This window comes from Myxine glutinosa, chromosome 5 (genome assembly GCF_964187855.1).
Source record: "Myxine glutinosa chromosome 5, kmMyxGlut1.1, whole genome shotgun sequence".
NCBI lineage: Eukaryota > Metazoa > Chordata > Myxini > Myxiniformes > Myxinidae > Myxine > Myxine glutinosa.
This window is the reverse complement of record NC_136265.1, coordinates 29,287,558-29,300,867: the sequence shown is the minus strand read 5'-3', so window position 1 is coordinate 29,300,867 and position 13,310 is coordinate 29,287,558. Positions and strand designations below refer to the sequence as shown.

Sequence of the window (13,310 nt, the reverse complement as noted above, 5' to 3'; positions counted from 1 at the left end):
AGAAAACGCTGAAAAAAATTACTGAGTCTTAGCTTATTCCACAAAGAAATCCTAAAATTGCCCGGACAATATGATTGGCACCTTTTATAAGTTGTTCGACATAATTAGATTTCAAGCAGGTAATTCTCCTTTACTTTGGAAATGAACTCACGTACGGTGAGTTGCAGGTGCCTGCAATATAGAAATCACTCATTCAACCAGTTTGAATAGAGAAAAGGAATTATTCTGGTGTTTTGTGTCACTGTGTGTACCACAATTTTTTTTTTTTTTTTTGTATACTGAATCGAGGCTCGTGAAAGAGCTAACATTTATTTCACAAACAAATCAACCAGACAAACAAAATATACAAAAAGAGGGAGCGGAAGACAAGATGGGGAGAGAAGGGGAAGCACACAACCACAACATTTGAGAGCAGGGAGAAGTGTGGGAGGGAGAGGGCTTGGGGGCAGGAGTCGTGGGAAGGGGAGGGGGGGGGGGGGGGAAGAGGTATAAAACACAAGGGGACCGAAATTAGCGGGGGTAGAAAAGATCAAGGTTTTGGATGGGGGAGGATAAGAGATGGTGGTGAACAGCTGTTTTAAAGACCTGGAGGGTGGAGTGGGATTGAAGAGAGTGAGGGAGTTTGTTCCAGAGGCGGGAGAAAAAAGGAATGAAGGAGTGAAGGTGAGCAGAAAGTCTAGATTTTGGCAGTTTAACCATAAGAGGGTTGCAGGCAGATCTTGTGCGACCTGTAGGAATATTTGGGGGACAGAATATTTGGGCTGGGGGGACAAGGCCAGAGAGGAGTCGGTAGAAGACGGAAAGACCACCAACCTGCCTGCGGTGAGTGAGTGAAAGGCCCTTGGAGTTAGCTTCATCGCGGGAGATTCCAATGATTCTGAACGCTTTGGTTTCAACAGCGTGAAGACGGGCTAGGTGTGAGGCAGGAGCTCCAGACCAGAAGGGAGAGCAGTATTCCATAGAGCTGCGGATGAAAGCCTTGTATGTGGTGAGGAGCTCAGGTGTGCCAAGGAAGGACTTCGCACGACGGAGGATGCCCAGTCGGCGACTGGCTTTGGAGGCCAGATTTGAAATGTGGTTTTCCCAGGAAAGATCATGGCAAATAGTGAGACCCAAAAGCTTGAGTGACAGAACTTCTTGGAGAGGATTATTCAGAAAGTGGATGGGAGGGTTTTCCAGTCGGTCTTTTCGGAGAGACATCGTAAGAGTGTGAGATTTATCAGGATTGAAAGACATGTTCCATTTGTTTGCCCAGTCTGTGATTTTGTCGAGGTCTGCAGAGAGTGAGGAGGCTGCAGACTGCCGATCTGAGGGATGAGGAATGGAGCGACAGAGAGTAGAGTCGTCAGCAAAGAGATAGAGAGGATTTTCAAGAGAGTCAGAGAGATCATTGATGAAGACCAGAAAAATTACAGGGCCCAGAACACTACCTTGGGGAACTCCAGCCTGAACAGGAAGAGGAGATGAGAGAAACCCATTCAGGGCCACACGTTGACTACGACCAGAGAGGAAGTCCGCCAGCCATGCGTGGAGATTTCCATGGATACCAAAGGAGGAGAGTTTGGTGAGCAGAGCAGGGTGCCAGACCGTATCGAAGGCACGTGAAATGTCAAGGGAGACAGCTCTAATTTCCTGTTTGGCGTTGAGGACCTCCATCCATTGTTGAGAAAGCAGAAGCAGCATGTCCAGAGTCGAGTGACCAGGTCTGAAACCAAATTGATGATCAGAGATCAAGCCATTGGAGAAGAGGAAAGATTTCATATCTGAAGCAATGATGGATTCCATGACTTTGCTGATAATTGGGAGAAGGCTGATTGGTTTGTAGTTGCTGGGATCTGTTTTTGCACCTTTTTTGTGCAAAGCGGTGATGTTGGCTGATTTCCAAGCAGATGGCAGATGACCTTGAGCAAAAGAGAGGGTGAAGAGAACAGAAAGAGGGAGTGAAAGAGCGGAAGAACATGATTTTAGGACCCGTGGGCTGATGCCGTCAGAACCAGTTGCAGAATCAGAGTCGAGGGTTGACAGAAACTTTTCCACCTTGTCAGGAGGAAAGGACACAGAGTCCAGGAGCAGCTGGGTATGACTGGGTACGGTGGGTACAGAGAGGGATGGGTTTGGGACACAAGATTTAGAGGCAAACACAGAGTTGAGGCATTCAGCTTTTTCACGTGCGGAGTCAGCCGTTAAGCCGTTTGAGGTGAGGGAGGGGATGGAGGGGGAACAAACACCAGAAACAGATTTGACCAGACGCCACCAGGATTTGGAAGAGGGAGACAGATAAGAGAGTTAGGTCTTGAGAACGGTGAGATATTGTTTCCTGGCTCTCCTGAGGGTGGACACACTTGTTTCGGGCTTTGTGAAAGGAAATGAGATTTCCTTCCGTTGGATTTGCTTTCCAGGAGACGAAAGCAAGTTGTTTCAGGGCAACAGCCTCACCACAAGATTCCGTGTACCATGGACGGGAGGAAGGGTATGACGACTGAAGACGAGATGGGATAAATCTGTGCATGAGAGAGAGCAATTTACTTTGAAAGAATTCCCAGGATGAGTTGATGTCAGAGGCGGTAGAGATGGGAGACCAGTCCAGATGATTGATGGCTGCTTGAAGACCGTGCCAGTTGGCCTGAGTGAAATGCCAGACTCGTCGACGCTGAGGAGGCTCTCTGAGAATGGTCAGAGAGATGTCCACTTTGACAAGCACATGATCAGATGAGCCGATTGGAGCAGAAGAAGAGCAGCAGAAGAGCCTCCAGAAGAGAAGATGCTCCGTTGACTGAGAATGAGCATGGATAAAAGAAAGAAAACCAGAGAATTGTCTGAGGAAATCAGACACCAGATTGTAGCCAAGCATGGACAATCTCAAGGCTACAAGACCATCTCCAGAGACCTTGATGTTCCTGTGTCCACCGTACACAATGTTATCAGGAAGTTTAAGGCTCATGGCACTGTAGCCAACCTCCCAAGACATGGCCGCAAAAGAGAAAACTTGCAGCGAAGGATTATTCGAATGGTGGTGAAAGCACCTCGATCAACTGCCAAACACATTCAAGCTGACCTTCAGACACAAGGTACGACAGTTTCAACTCGCACCATCCGTCGCCAACTCGATGAAAGGGGGTTCTATGGTAGGAGACCCAGGAGGACCCCACTGCTGAGAGAGAGACATAAGAAAGCCCGACTGGAGTTTTCCAAAACACACCTGAACAAGCCAAAATCCTTCTGGGACAATGTCCTGTGGACAGATGAGACCAAATTTGAGCTTTTTGGGAAAGCACATCATCTCTATGTTTACAGAAAACAAAATGAAGCCTTCAAAGAAAAGAACACCTTCCCTACAGTCAAACATGGAGGAGGTTCAGTGATGTTTTGGGGTTGCTGTGCTGCCTCTGGCACTGGGTGCCTAGAATGTGTGCATTGCATCATTAAATCAGGAGATTACCAAGGCATTTTGGAGCATAATGTTCAACCTCGTGTCAGAAACCTGGGTCGCCGTCAAAGGTCATGAGTCTTGCAGCAGGACAATGACCCCAAACACACTTCAAAAAGCACCCAGGAATGGTCCAGGACAAAACGCTGGACTGTTCTGAAGTGGCCAGCAATGAGTCCAGATCTAAATCCCATTGAACACCTGTGGGGAGATCTGAAAATAGCAGTTGGGAGAAGGCACCCTTCAAATATGGGAGAACTGGAACAGTTTGCACAAGACGAGCGGGCCAAACTGCCAGTAGAGAGGTGTAGGAAGCTCATTCATGGCTATAGGAAGCGCTTGACTGCAGTTATTTTGTCCAAAGTCTGTGCTACCAAATATTAAGTCTTGGGAGTCAATAATTTTGTCAATGTCATTTCTTTTTATTTTCTGATTTAAAAGGATATATTAAGTTCTGAATCAAAAACAAAGGTTCTGTAATATAAACAGTGAAATAAAGAATTGTGGAGACCAAATACTTTTGTCAATTTCAACTTATTTTTAGAGAAAATTGTGAGTTATTTGAAAAAAGTGCAAGGGTGCCAATATTTTTGGCCACGACTGCACAGAAGGCCTGAACAATAAATGAATAACCCACCACCCAGAACAAATAGTGGGGCTGCTTAACTGATGAATTGTGCCTTTTCCCTTAAAAGCATGAAATTTGGCACATGGCTCGAATACCCCAAAAGAAAGATTTTTAGTCCAGGGGGCATCTCCAATTTCACCCCATATGGCGGCCATCTTGAAATTCAGGATGGCCGTCATACAAGACCTGTTTTGATGAATATCTCCATAATTAGAACAGATATCAAAATGGTTGAAGTGCCTATACCTACATTTTTAGGGTCTAGGAATCCAATGGCAACATAAAATATTCAATAGTATATGGCAGCCATCTTGAAATCCAAGATGGCCGCCATAACAGACCTGTTTTGATGAATATCTCCATAATTAGAACAGCTGTGGGTCTGCTGGACAATGCCCATGCTCTGCAAAGATGGATGGTTGCAGGTCCAGAGGTCTCAAGGGTGATTGATGAGTTTGAGACTGCACAGGAGCAACATGAAAGCAAAGCGCCATCACTGCATCATGATCAGAATAAAAGCACCCAGATGACCTTTGACAAACATGTCAGATCACTTGTATCAGTTATCGAGGAGCTAGGTAATCCATTTCTTGAAGAAACCGCTGACCTTTTGGTCCTTGACACAAAGGATATAGCAAGTGCATCAGTCGTACAAAGTGTGAAAGACGTGCAGAAAGTGGGAAAGGAGGCTCTGGAGTCATTTGTGCAAGAGAGGCTGATTGAACGCTCAAAGCCTTTGAATGATGTCGTCCCACGCAAAAAGTTACCTCTGTTTGGCAGCTCATCAGTAACAGACCAGCTGACAGATAAACACAAGGTAGCCTCATTGAAGAGTGATGTTCAACTGTTTTCTCGCCTCTATATTGCCTATCAAACCCGCGAGGGAAACCTGGATGAATTTTTCCATCATGAAAATCAATCTTTCCCTCCATCTCTGTCCAAGGATGGGAAGCTTCGACCTGGTACAAAGAGTGACCTTTTGGACTGCTTAGAGGAACTTTCACCATCAAGCACACAGATGCCAGAGGTGACGTGTCATACTTGACGGGGCAGTAATTGTTCAAAAGCTAAAGCCCGATGTTGGCACAGTCAAAACATTTGGCGAATATGCCGAAAAGGTCTTCATCCCATTTGTTTTCTCACAGTACAAATCTGCAACCCGACTTGATCTGGTGTGGGACCGTTACCTACCCGACAGCCTTAAGAGCATGACCCGTGAAAAGCGTGGCAAGGGGGTTCGCCGACGAGTAGATACCTCAGTGGCAATTCCTGGACAGTGGCAGAACTTTCTTCGAGTTGATGAAAACAAGCGTGAACTCTTCAGCTTCCTTTCCAATGAAACAATTAAATCATTTGAAGACCAGCGCAAGGAGCTGGTTTTCACACTTGATACAGAGGTTCTTACTGCTCCACCACGCATTGATCTAGAATCACTCTCCCCGTGCACTCAGGAAGAGGCAGATGGTCGGATGTTCCTACATGCTGCTGATGCAACACAGAGAGGGCATAGTAAGGTCCTCATACAAACTGTGGACACAGATGTTGTCGTACTTGCAGTTACAGCATCCCAGAAGCTTTCAGTGATGATATGGTTACAATTTGGGACAGGCAAGAACATGCGATTTATCTCTGCACATGATATAGCCACAGCTCTTGGCCCTGAGAAATCTAAAGCCCTCCCCACGTTTCATGCACTAACAGGGTGTGACACTTCTTCAGCGTTTAATGGGCATGGAAAGGTAACTGCATGGACTGTGTGGGAATCATTCCCTGAGCTCACAGAGATAACTGAAACCTGCATGAACGTCATTGAGAGATTTGTTATTCTGTTGTATGATCGCACAAGTACTGCTACTGACATTAACATTGTACGAAAGAAACTGTTTGCAAAGAAGGGCAGACCTGTGGAATCAATTCCACCAACACATGATGCCCTTGTGCAGCACGTAAAGCGGGCAGTATACCAAGGCGCACTATGCTGGGGACAAGCATTGCATGCTAAGCCTGATCTACCAAGCCCCACTGAATGGGGTTGGCAAAAAACGTCTGCTGGCCAGTTCAAACCAATATGGACAACACTTCCAGAGGCTGCAAAGATCTGCAATGAACTTGTTAAGTGTGGGTGCAAAAAAGGATGTACTGGTCGTTGCCGGTATAAGAAAGCTGCACTTCCCTGTACTTCTCTCTGCGCATGTGATGGAGAATGCAGCAAAGACTAGAAAACCACAAGATGGCACAGTTACAGTCTGCGATGTCATAGACACTTTTAATCACTGAAGAATGCCAACCTGTTAAGAGTATTTATATGCATTCCCAGTATGCATGATACTATGCAAAATTAATATTTTCATATGACTGCTTAATATTTTATGTTACCATTGGATTCCTAGACCCTAAAAATGTAGATGTAGGCACTGCAACCATTTAGATAGCTGTTCTAATTATGGAGATATTCATCAAAACAGGTCTGTTATGGCGGCCATCTTGGATTTCAAGATGGCTGCCATATACTATTGAATATTTTATGTTGCCATTGGATTCCTAGACCCTAAAAATGTAGGTATAGGCACTTCAACCATTTTGATATCTGTTCTAATTATGGAGATATTCATCAAAACAGGTCTTGTATGACGGCCATCCTGAATTTCAAGATGGCCGCCATATGGGGTGAAATTGGGGATGCCCCCTGGACTAAAAATCTTTCTTTTCGGGTATTCTAGCCATGTGCCAAGTTTCATGCTTTTAAGGGAAAAGGCACAATCGATCCGAATTTTTTAGCTAAGCCGCCCAGCTAAAAGCAAACAGACCCTCAAGAAGTACAGCGTCTGAGATAACTCGACGGAAAGAAGAACCGAGGACCTTGCCCATGCCGGCGGATGAAAAGGCCCCACTTGTACCGAAAGATGTTTTGCCAAATCAGCATCTCCCGAGATAATGGAAAAACTCGTCTTTAGAACAACTCGAGATCTGCTTCGGTGGAAAGATAAAGATGACAACGATTCTCGATCAAATGTTGCGATTCAGGCCAGCGATTATGACAAGAACAAAAGTAATTCTACAGAAATTCTTTCTCACAGCAGTTCGCATACATCTTGTCTACCTCGCACTCTCGCCACACTTCTCCATCCCATCCACCTCTCAAAATACCTCCCTCCGACGTCTACACCCTCCTGATGCCCAACCACCACACCGATGGTTGGTACGAGCTGTGTGAAAGTACGGTAGAGAGTGGGCAGCACAGCAGCTTGGCCAAAACTAGACAGATAGACTAGAAATTTTCAATAGTTAAAAGTTAGTGGTCTCTTACTGGAGGTGGGAAGAACGTTCAGCTCTTTGTGCATCTTTTCTAGCTCCTCCAAAACTTCCAGACGTTTGTGCGCTTCGGCCAACGTGGGACGTTCTTCGTCACCCAGAAACACGGCAGCAAGCGCAGAATGAATGTCGAGCAACCGGCGAGCACAGGACAGGCCATGTGGGACTGTGTTCGGGATCGTATCCGTGGGACAGATCCCAAATCCCGTAGGCATGGACAGGAGGGCAGCCCGGATCACGTGAGCCAGGGCGTCGCGCAACCTTGAACGCAGGTCTTGCCATGGTCGAAGAATATCTGCCTGTAAATAAATAAATAAATAAATAAATAAAAGAAAAACATAACATTAAGCAGCAAACAAAACCTCAGCAATTTATTTTGAGACAGGCATGAGTTATCCACCTTTGGTTGAGACAGGTGTGCATGATGAAGCATTGTGCAGCCAATCACAGAGCCACACAAACAAAACGTGCAATTTTACTCGAATTTTGAGAATGCCAGGATGTGTTGCTGAAGGGTATTTCAGTAGGCAAAGATATTTTAAACAATCATGTCCGTTTTGTCAGTGCAATATCAAAACAAAAAACCCCTGCACGAAGTAAGGAATGGGGCTGGGGATCATTTAATATTACCTGCGGTCTTTTTCTTCCCCCATTATTACTCCTAAACCCAACCCAACTTTCTCACTCGCAAGTTCTGCCGACCTCGCCTGCATCCTGCGAGCTCTCATTCGGTCCACGGTTCTGAGATTCCTTCTTGCGACCCAGTTCAGTGTGAATGCAAGCTGACCGTTAATGGTGATTTATTCAACTCTTGTCTTCCTTTCACCGAGGATTCTCCGTTAATGCTGGTTAGTGTTAATGACTTTCTGAAGGACACACGTCCGCTTGGTTCCGCATCCTGCCAGGCTTGGACAACAGTTTCGGTAAATTAGCTTTTCCCCCGAGAGTCTCAATTGGGTTAGTTACATTGACTAATAACCAGCGTGGTGTTAGACCATGTCCAGAGCTACGAGGTGGTGAAAACCGCTTGGCACAGCCTCATCAAATTAGGCCATTCGAGAAGCGACCCCTTCAGCGTTTTATAGATTCCACACCGACTGGTTAACGGTCACAATGACAGGGTGTAAACAAGACAATATTATCAATACAAGGGATGGCGGATGGGAGTGGAAGATAGATCAAGAAAGCTATTTATTTTTAAAGGAAGGGCAGGGGATGTAAGAAGAGGAAGAACAGGAAAGCAAAGTTGAAAAGTGGCAAAACGTTCTACCAGGAATGACCAAATATCAAATTTTGAGTTACATTCGTTTTTCCAGTTTCGACCCTTGTGGACCCCATGTTCCCACCCTCTAGTCAGGTTCACTATGTCAATAAATTATATTTCGTTCAAAATCATGGTAGATTAGCAAACCTATACATTTTTGGAAAGGTTATAGCATAAGGAAACTAAAAATCAATGTTTACATTTGGAGAGATACCTGTATGGCGGCCATTTTGGATTTTCAAAATGGCCACTGCAAAATACATATTTTGTTCTATTTCTGCCTCTAATTACCCTAAAAACTTTTAAAAATATACTAAACCTATATTTTCAAGGACAAGGATTCCAATGAAAGTATCAAATTAGTGCTATGGGGAATGGTAAGACACGAATCAAAGGTTTTGAATTGCAAAATACTGTCTTTATATTCGCGATAAGTTGCATAATCAAATACATGTTATCATTTTGTACAGGCAGTTAATAACATCAAAATGTGTCACAATAATTCATATCACCAAACATACACAGGCAGTCAGCAAAATCATATATACACATGCAGTCAGTATAACCTCACATCTACACAGGCAGTCAATGACAAAATATACACAGGCAGTCAATGGCATCAAACATACACGATTACAGAATATGCCATTTAGAGTTCGTCATCACTGTCCTGTGTGTCGTATCCGACAATATAGTCCGCATCGTTTTCACAGTCCGTTCCACATCGGCAAAGGTCGGTCAAATTGATTGGCAAATCGAATTGGTCGAATGGTCGATCGAATCGAATTCGATGAATCGAATCGAATCGATCGAATTGGTCGATTGGTCGAATTGGTCGAATCGAATTGGTCGGAATTGGCAAATGTAAACATTGATTTTCAGATTTTCCATGTAATAACGTTTCCAAAAATGTATAGGTTTGCTAATCTACCATGATTTTGAACGAAAAAACATAGTGAACCTGACTACTCTTGGGGCATGAACCAGGGGTAAAATTCAAAAAATTGTTACATATTTCATGCATCCCCCAAATGTTGATTGCACATACAAAGTTTCATTAAGAATGTTTTTAAAATGTGCCCGTAATTGCATTTTTTGGTAGTTGACCTTTTAATCCCGCCCCAAGGGGCGGAGATAAAAATGATACTGCTCTTGCACCTTTGTGCTACTAGTACACCCGCACACAACGGGAGCAGCAGGACGGGTCATTCCTCTTTGGGGTATATAGATTACAGTCGATCTATGGTCGGGACTCAAGAACATTGGGTGTGTGTTCATTTACCAAGTTTATTGTAGAGAGATCGCCAAGTGGTTTAAGCATTCAAGCAAGCACTTCATTCAAAACCGTTAAGGAACGGCTGGCTTGGCAAGCGCTAACTAGCTGCTTGGTAAATGACCACACCACGGCCTTCCTCCCTTTCAGTTTCTTGTCAAGCAGAAGGAGCAAGTTTCAAAAGGCCGCCACGAAAAACGCCACGGTCGCGGCAGGAAGGGTCATGTTATTAACCCAACCCTTGTGGGGTATTTAAGAGCACAGTAGATCTTCATTCAGTTCTGTAAGTAAAACGTACCTCATGGATGTTGGGATTCCCCCAAATTTCTTTGTTTAGTGTTATAAGCAGCATTAGCGACCGTTTAAAAAGCTAATCATTAAAACGTGTTTGTGGTTTATAATATTTTTACTTCTGAAAGAGGCCGTTGGGACATTGCTCCCACGAAAACGCCATGATAAGCTATTTATAAACACTAGGGCATGCCCGTACTATATATATATCTAAAATTATATCCCCCCCCCTATTTACATGAAATGGTTTGGTCCAAAGCGAACGGCTTGCGAGTGGTGACAATCCCCCCCCCCTCTATTTACATGCAATGGTTCGGTCCAAAGCGAACGGCTTCCGGAGTTTGGTAAAGAAATCGCCATCGCGTACACAAACGCGCAGGAAAGCGAATGAATCGCAAATTCGTTTTTATTAGTTGTAAAACATAATGCCCAATTATTCAATTAGCGCCAACGTATTTTGGCTGTTTGCAATTTAATCGCAAGGCAAAGTAGAAAGAGAAGAGGGAAAAAAAGAAAAGCCTTGCCTTGCTGCAAACAGCTGCTGCAAACAACAACAACAGGGAAGGCTGCACTGTCCGGAAGTTGGCATATCGCAGTTACGATTATTTTAGTGTTAATGGCCAATTATTCAATTAGCGCCAACGTATTTTGGCTGTTTGCAATTTAATCGCAAGGAAAAGTAGAAAGAGAAGAGGGAAAAAAAGAAAAGCCTTGCATTAACGCATTAACGCTTGCATTGCATTAACGGTTCGGCACACGTGATAGCTCGCTGCTCTCTGATTGGTTGAAGCGTTTTTTGGACATAGCTCGGTAGGTACTTGTCCGATTAATTTCAAACCTTGAAAAGGCACATCCTCGGGTCCCCAGCAATATACCTGGCAAGTTTCAAGTATATCGGACCCGTGGTTGTCGAGAAACAGCGGTCACAGACAAACACACAGACACACAGACACACAGACACACAGACACACAGACAGACACACAGAGATTACTGGAATTATAGATAGATTAACTCAACATTTGTTCATGGAGGAAAAACACCTTGAGGAAGTGGGATATTATTGGTATTAATATTATTTTGTAATAACATTAATATTATGTTATTATCATTAGTTTTGTTATTAAAAGCAGCCTTGGAAAAATGCCATGATAAAGCTAATTTAAATTGATATACACCTCAACATGCAACCCCATTGACGGTCTCTTGACTCGATGTCCGCTGTCCGAGAAGGAACTTGGGACAACGCCTAAGGATATAAGCCTTTTTATTACGGAGCCGTTACAACACGTGCGGGAGACAGGAGGACACGAATCTGACCGGTCCTTTCTCAAAATAATTATCAGCGCGTTCCGTTTATATACACGGAGGTCAGCGCAGAAAAAGATATACATCTCCGCTGGAAGCTTGCCCCGAGGTTTTGGTCACTTACCCAAAGCACCCCACCAAATCCCTCAAGGCTTACTCTTATCAGTGCAGAGGCCATTATTTCAAAATACCGGTTTGAAGTCTTTGCACTTTGCAGTTATCATTAGTTTTGTTATTAAAAGCGGCCTTGGAAAAACGCCATGATAAAGCTAATTTAACATTGATATACACCTCAACATGCAACCCCATTGACGGCAATGGTGGGGAAACCCCGCTCGGGGGGTGGGGGGCAAATGAATGTGCTACAACCTTCATTGTGTCACCCTTAGTCATCCTTTCAAGTTTGGATAAGTAACGATCGAATGTATAACGGTCAAAAAAATCATCAGACAGACACCAAATTGCGTATTTTAGTATAATGTGGTGATATATATGTATATATATATACAGTGGAACCTTGACTTACGAGTTTAATTCGTTCTGTGACCGAGCTCGTAACTCAAATTGCTCGTATCTCAAATCAAATTTCCCCATTGAAATGCATTGAAATGCTATTAATCCGTTCCAGCCCGCCAAAAACCACACCAATTTTTTTTTAAATATACAGTATATATATAAAAATATCTCGCGCTTTATATTTCACCTGTATGCAGCATACATGTTGGCAGGATGGCCTGGACTGGAGGTACGCACACTTGACTCTAAAGTCTAAACTGTCCAGCCTGGGTTTGAATCCCGACCCAGCTATAACCTGTCATGGGTGAATCACAGGCAGGGTGATTCATCAATGTGTGTACCGCTAAACTGGGCGCCCCGTTTGCGTCCCATTAGTTGTTGGATGTTAAGGATCTCACCGTGTTTTCCACAAAGAGAAGGCGAGCTATCGCCGGCACTCTGAACAAGTTGTGGCCTGGCATGGCATGAACATGAAAACATGAACATGAACATGAAATGTTCGACATGAACATGAAATTTTCCGAAATAACCAAAATGCGAAAACTAAAATGCATCGCTATACGACAGAGATACGTACTGTACTTGAACGGCAAGATAACCACGTGACCAGAACCCACCTGGCGGCGTGAACTCGAAATAACCAAAATGCGAAAAAAAAAATGCAGCGCTATACGACAGAGATACGTACTTGAACGGCAAGATAACCACGTGACCGGGTGGCGAAAGCTCGTAACTCGGATCTCGGCTCGCATCTCAAAGCAATAAACTGCCGGAGCGACGGCTCGTATCTCGAAAAACTCGTAAGTTGGGGCACTCGTAAGTCAAGGTTCCACTGTATATATATATATGTATATTTGCGCATACAAAGTTTCATTAAAAATGTTTTTAAAATGTGCCCGTAGTTGCATTTTTTGGTAGTTGACCTTTTAATCCCGCCCCTGGGGGCAGGACTAAAAATGAGACTACTCTTGCACGTTTGTGCTATGTGGTGATCAAGAATACCAAGTTTGATCAACTTCTGTGCAACCATAGCGTGGACAGACCGACGGACAGACAGAGCCGATGAAAACATTCCCCCCGTTTTTTTCAAAAAGTGTGGGGATAACAAAAACATTCCACATGTAATCTGGTGTGATTACACACAGTTGTTGTTTAGTCATTGCAGCAGGATTGAAATTGTCATAATAAAAACTTTTAAATTATTTCTCTGTAATGGCTGAGAATTAAAAAAAAAAATTCAATTTGGTTGTTACATTTCAACGCAGGTGAAAGAGTTGATCAGAGTTTGTTACA

At 43.9% G+C, this 13,310-nt stretch overlaps 1 protein-coding gene across 1 annotated transcript in view; it reads right to left on the bottom strand.

Moving 5' to 3' along the window:
• The window catches only part of MDN1 (midasin AAA ATPase 1), a 125,963-nt gene that overhangs the window by 54,454 nt on the left and 58,199 nt on the right, over positions 1–13,310 (bottom strand). The window contains exon 28 of the mRNA XM_068117494.2: positions 7,363–7,666. Within this exon, the coding sequence (XP_067973595.2) occupies positions 7,363–7,666 (304 nt within the window). The remainder of the gene's footprint in view (positions 1–7,362; positions 7,667–13,310) is intronic.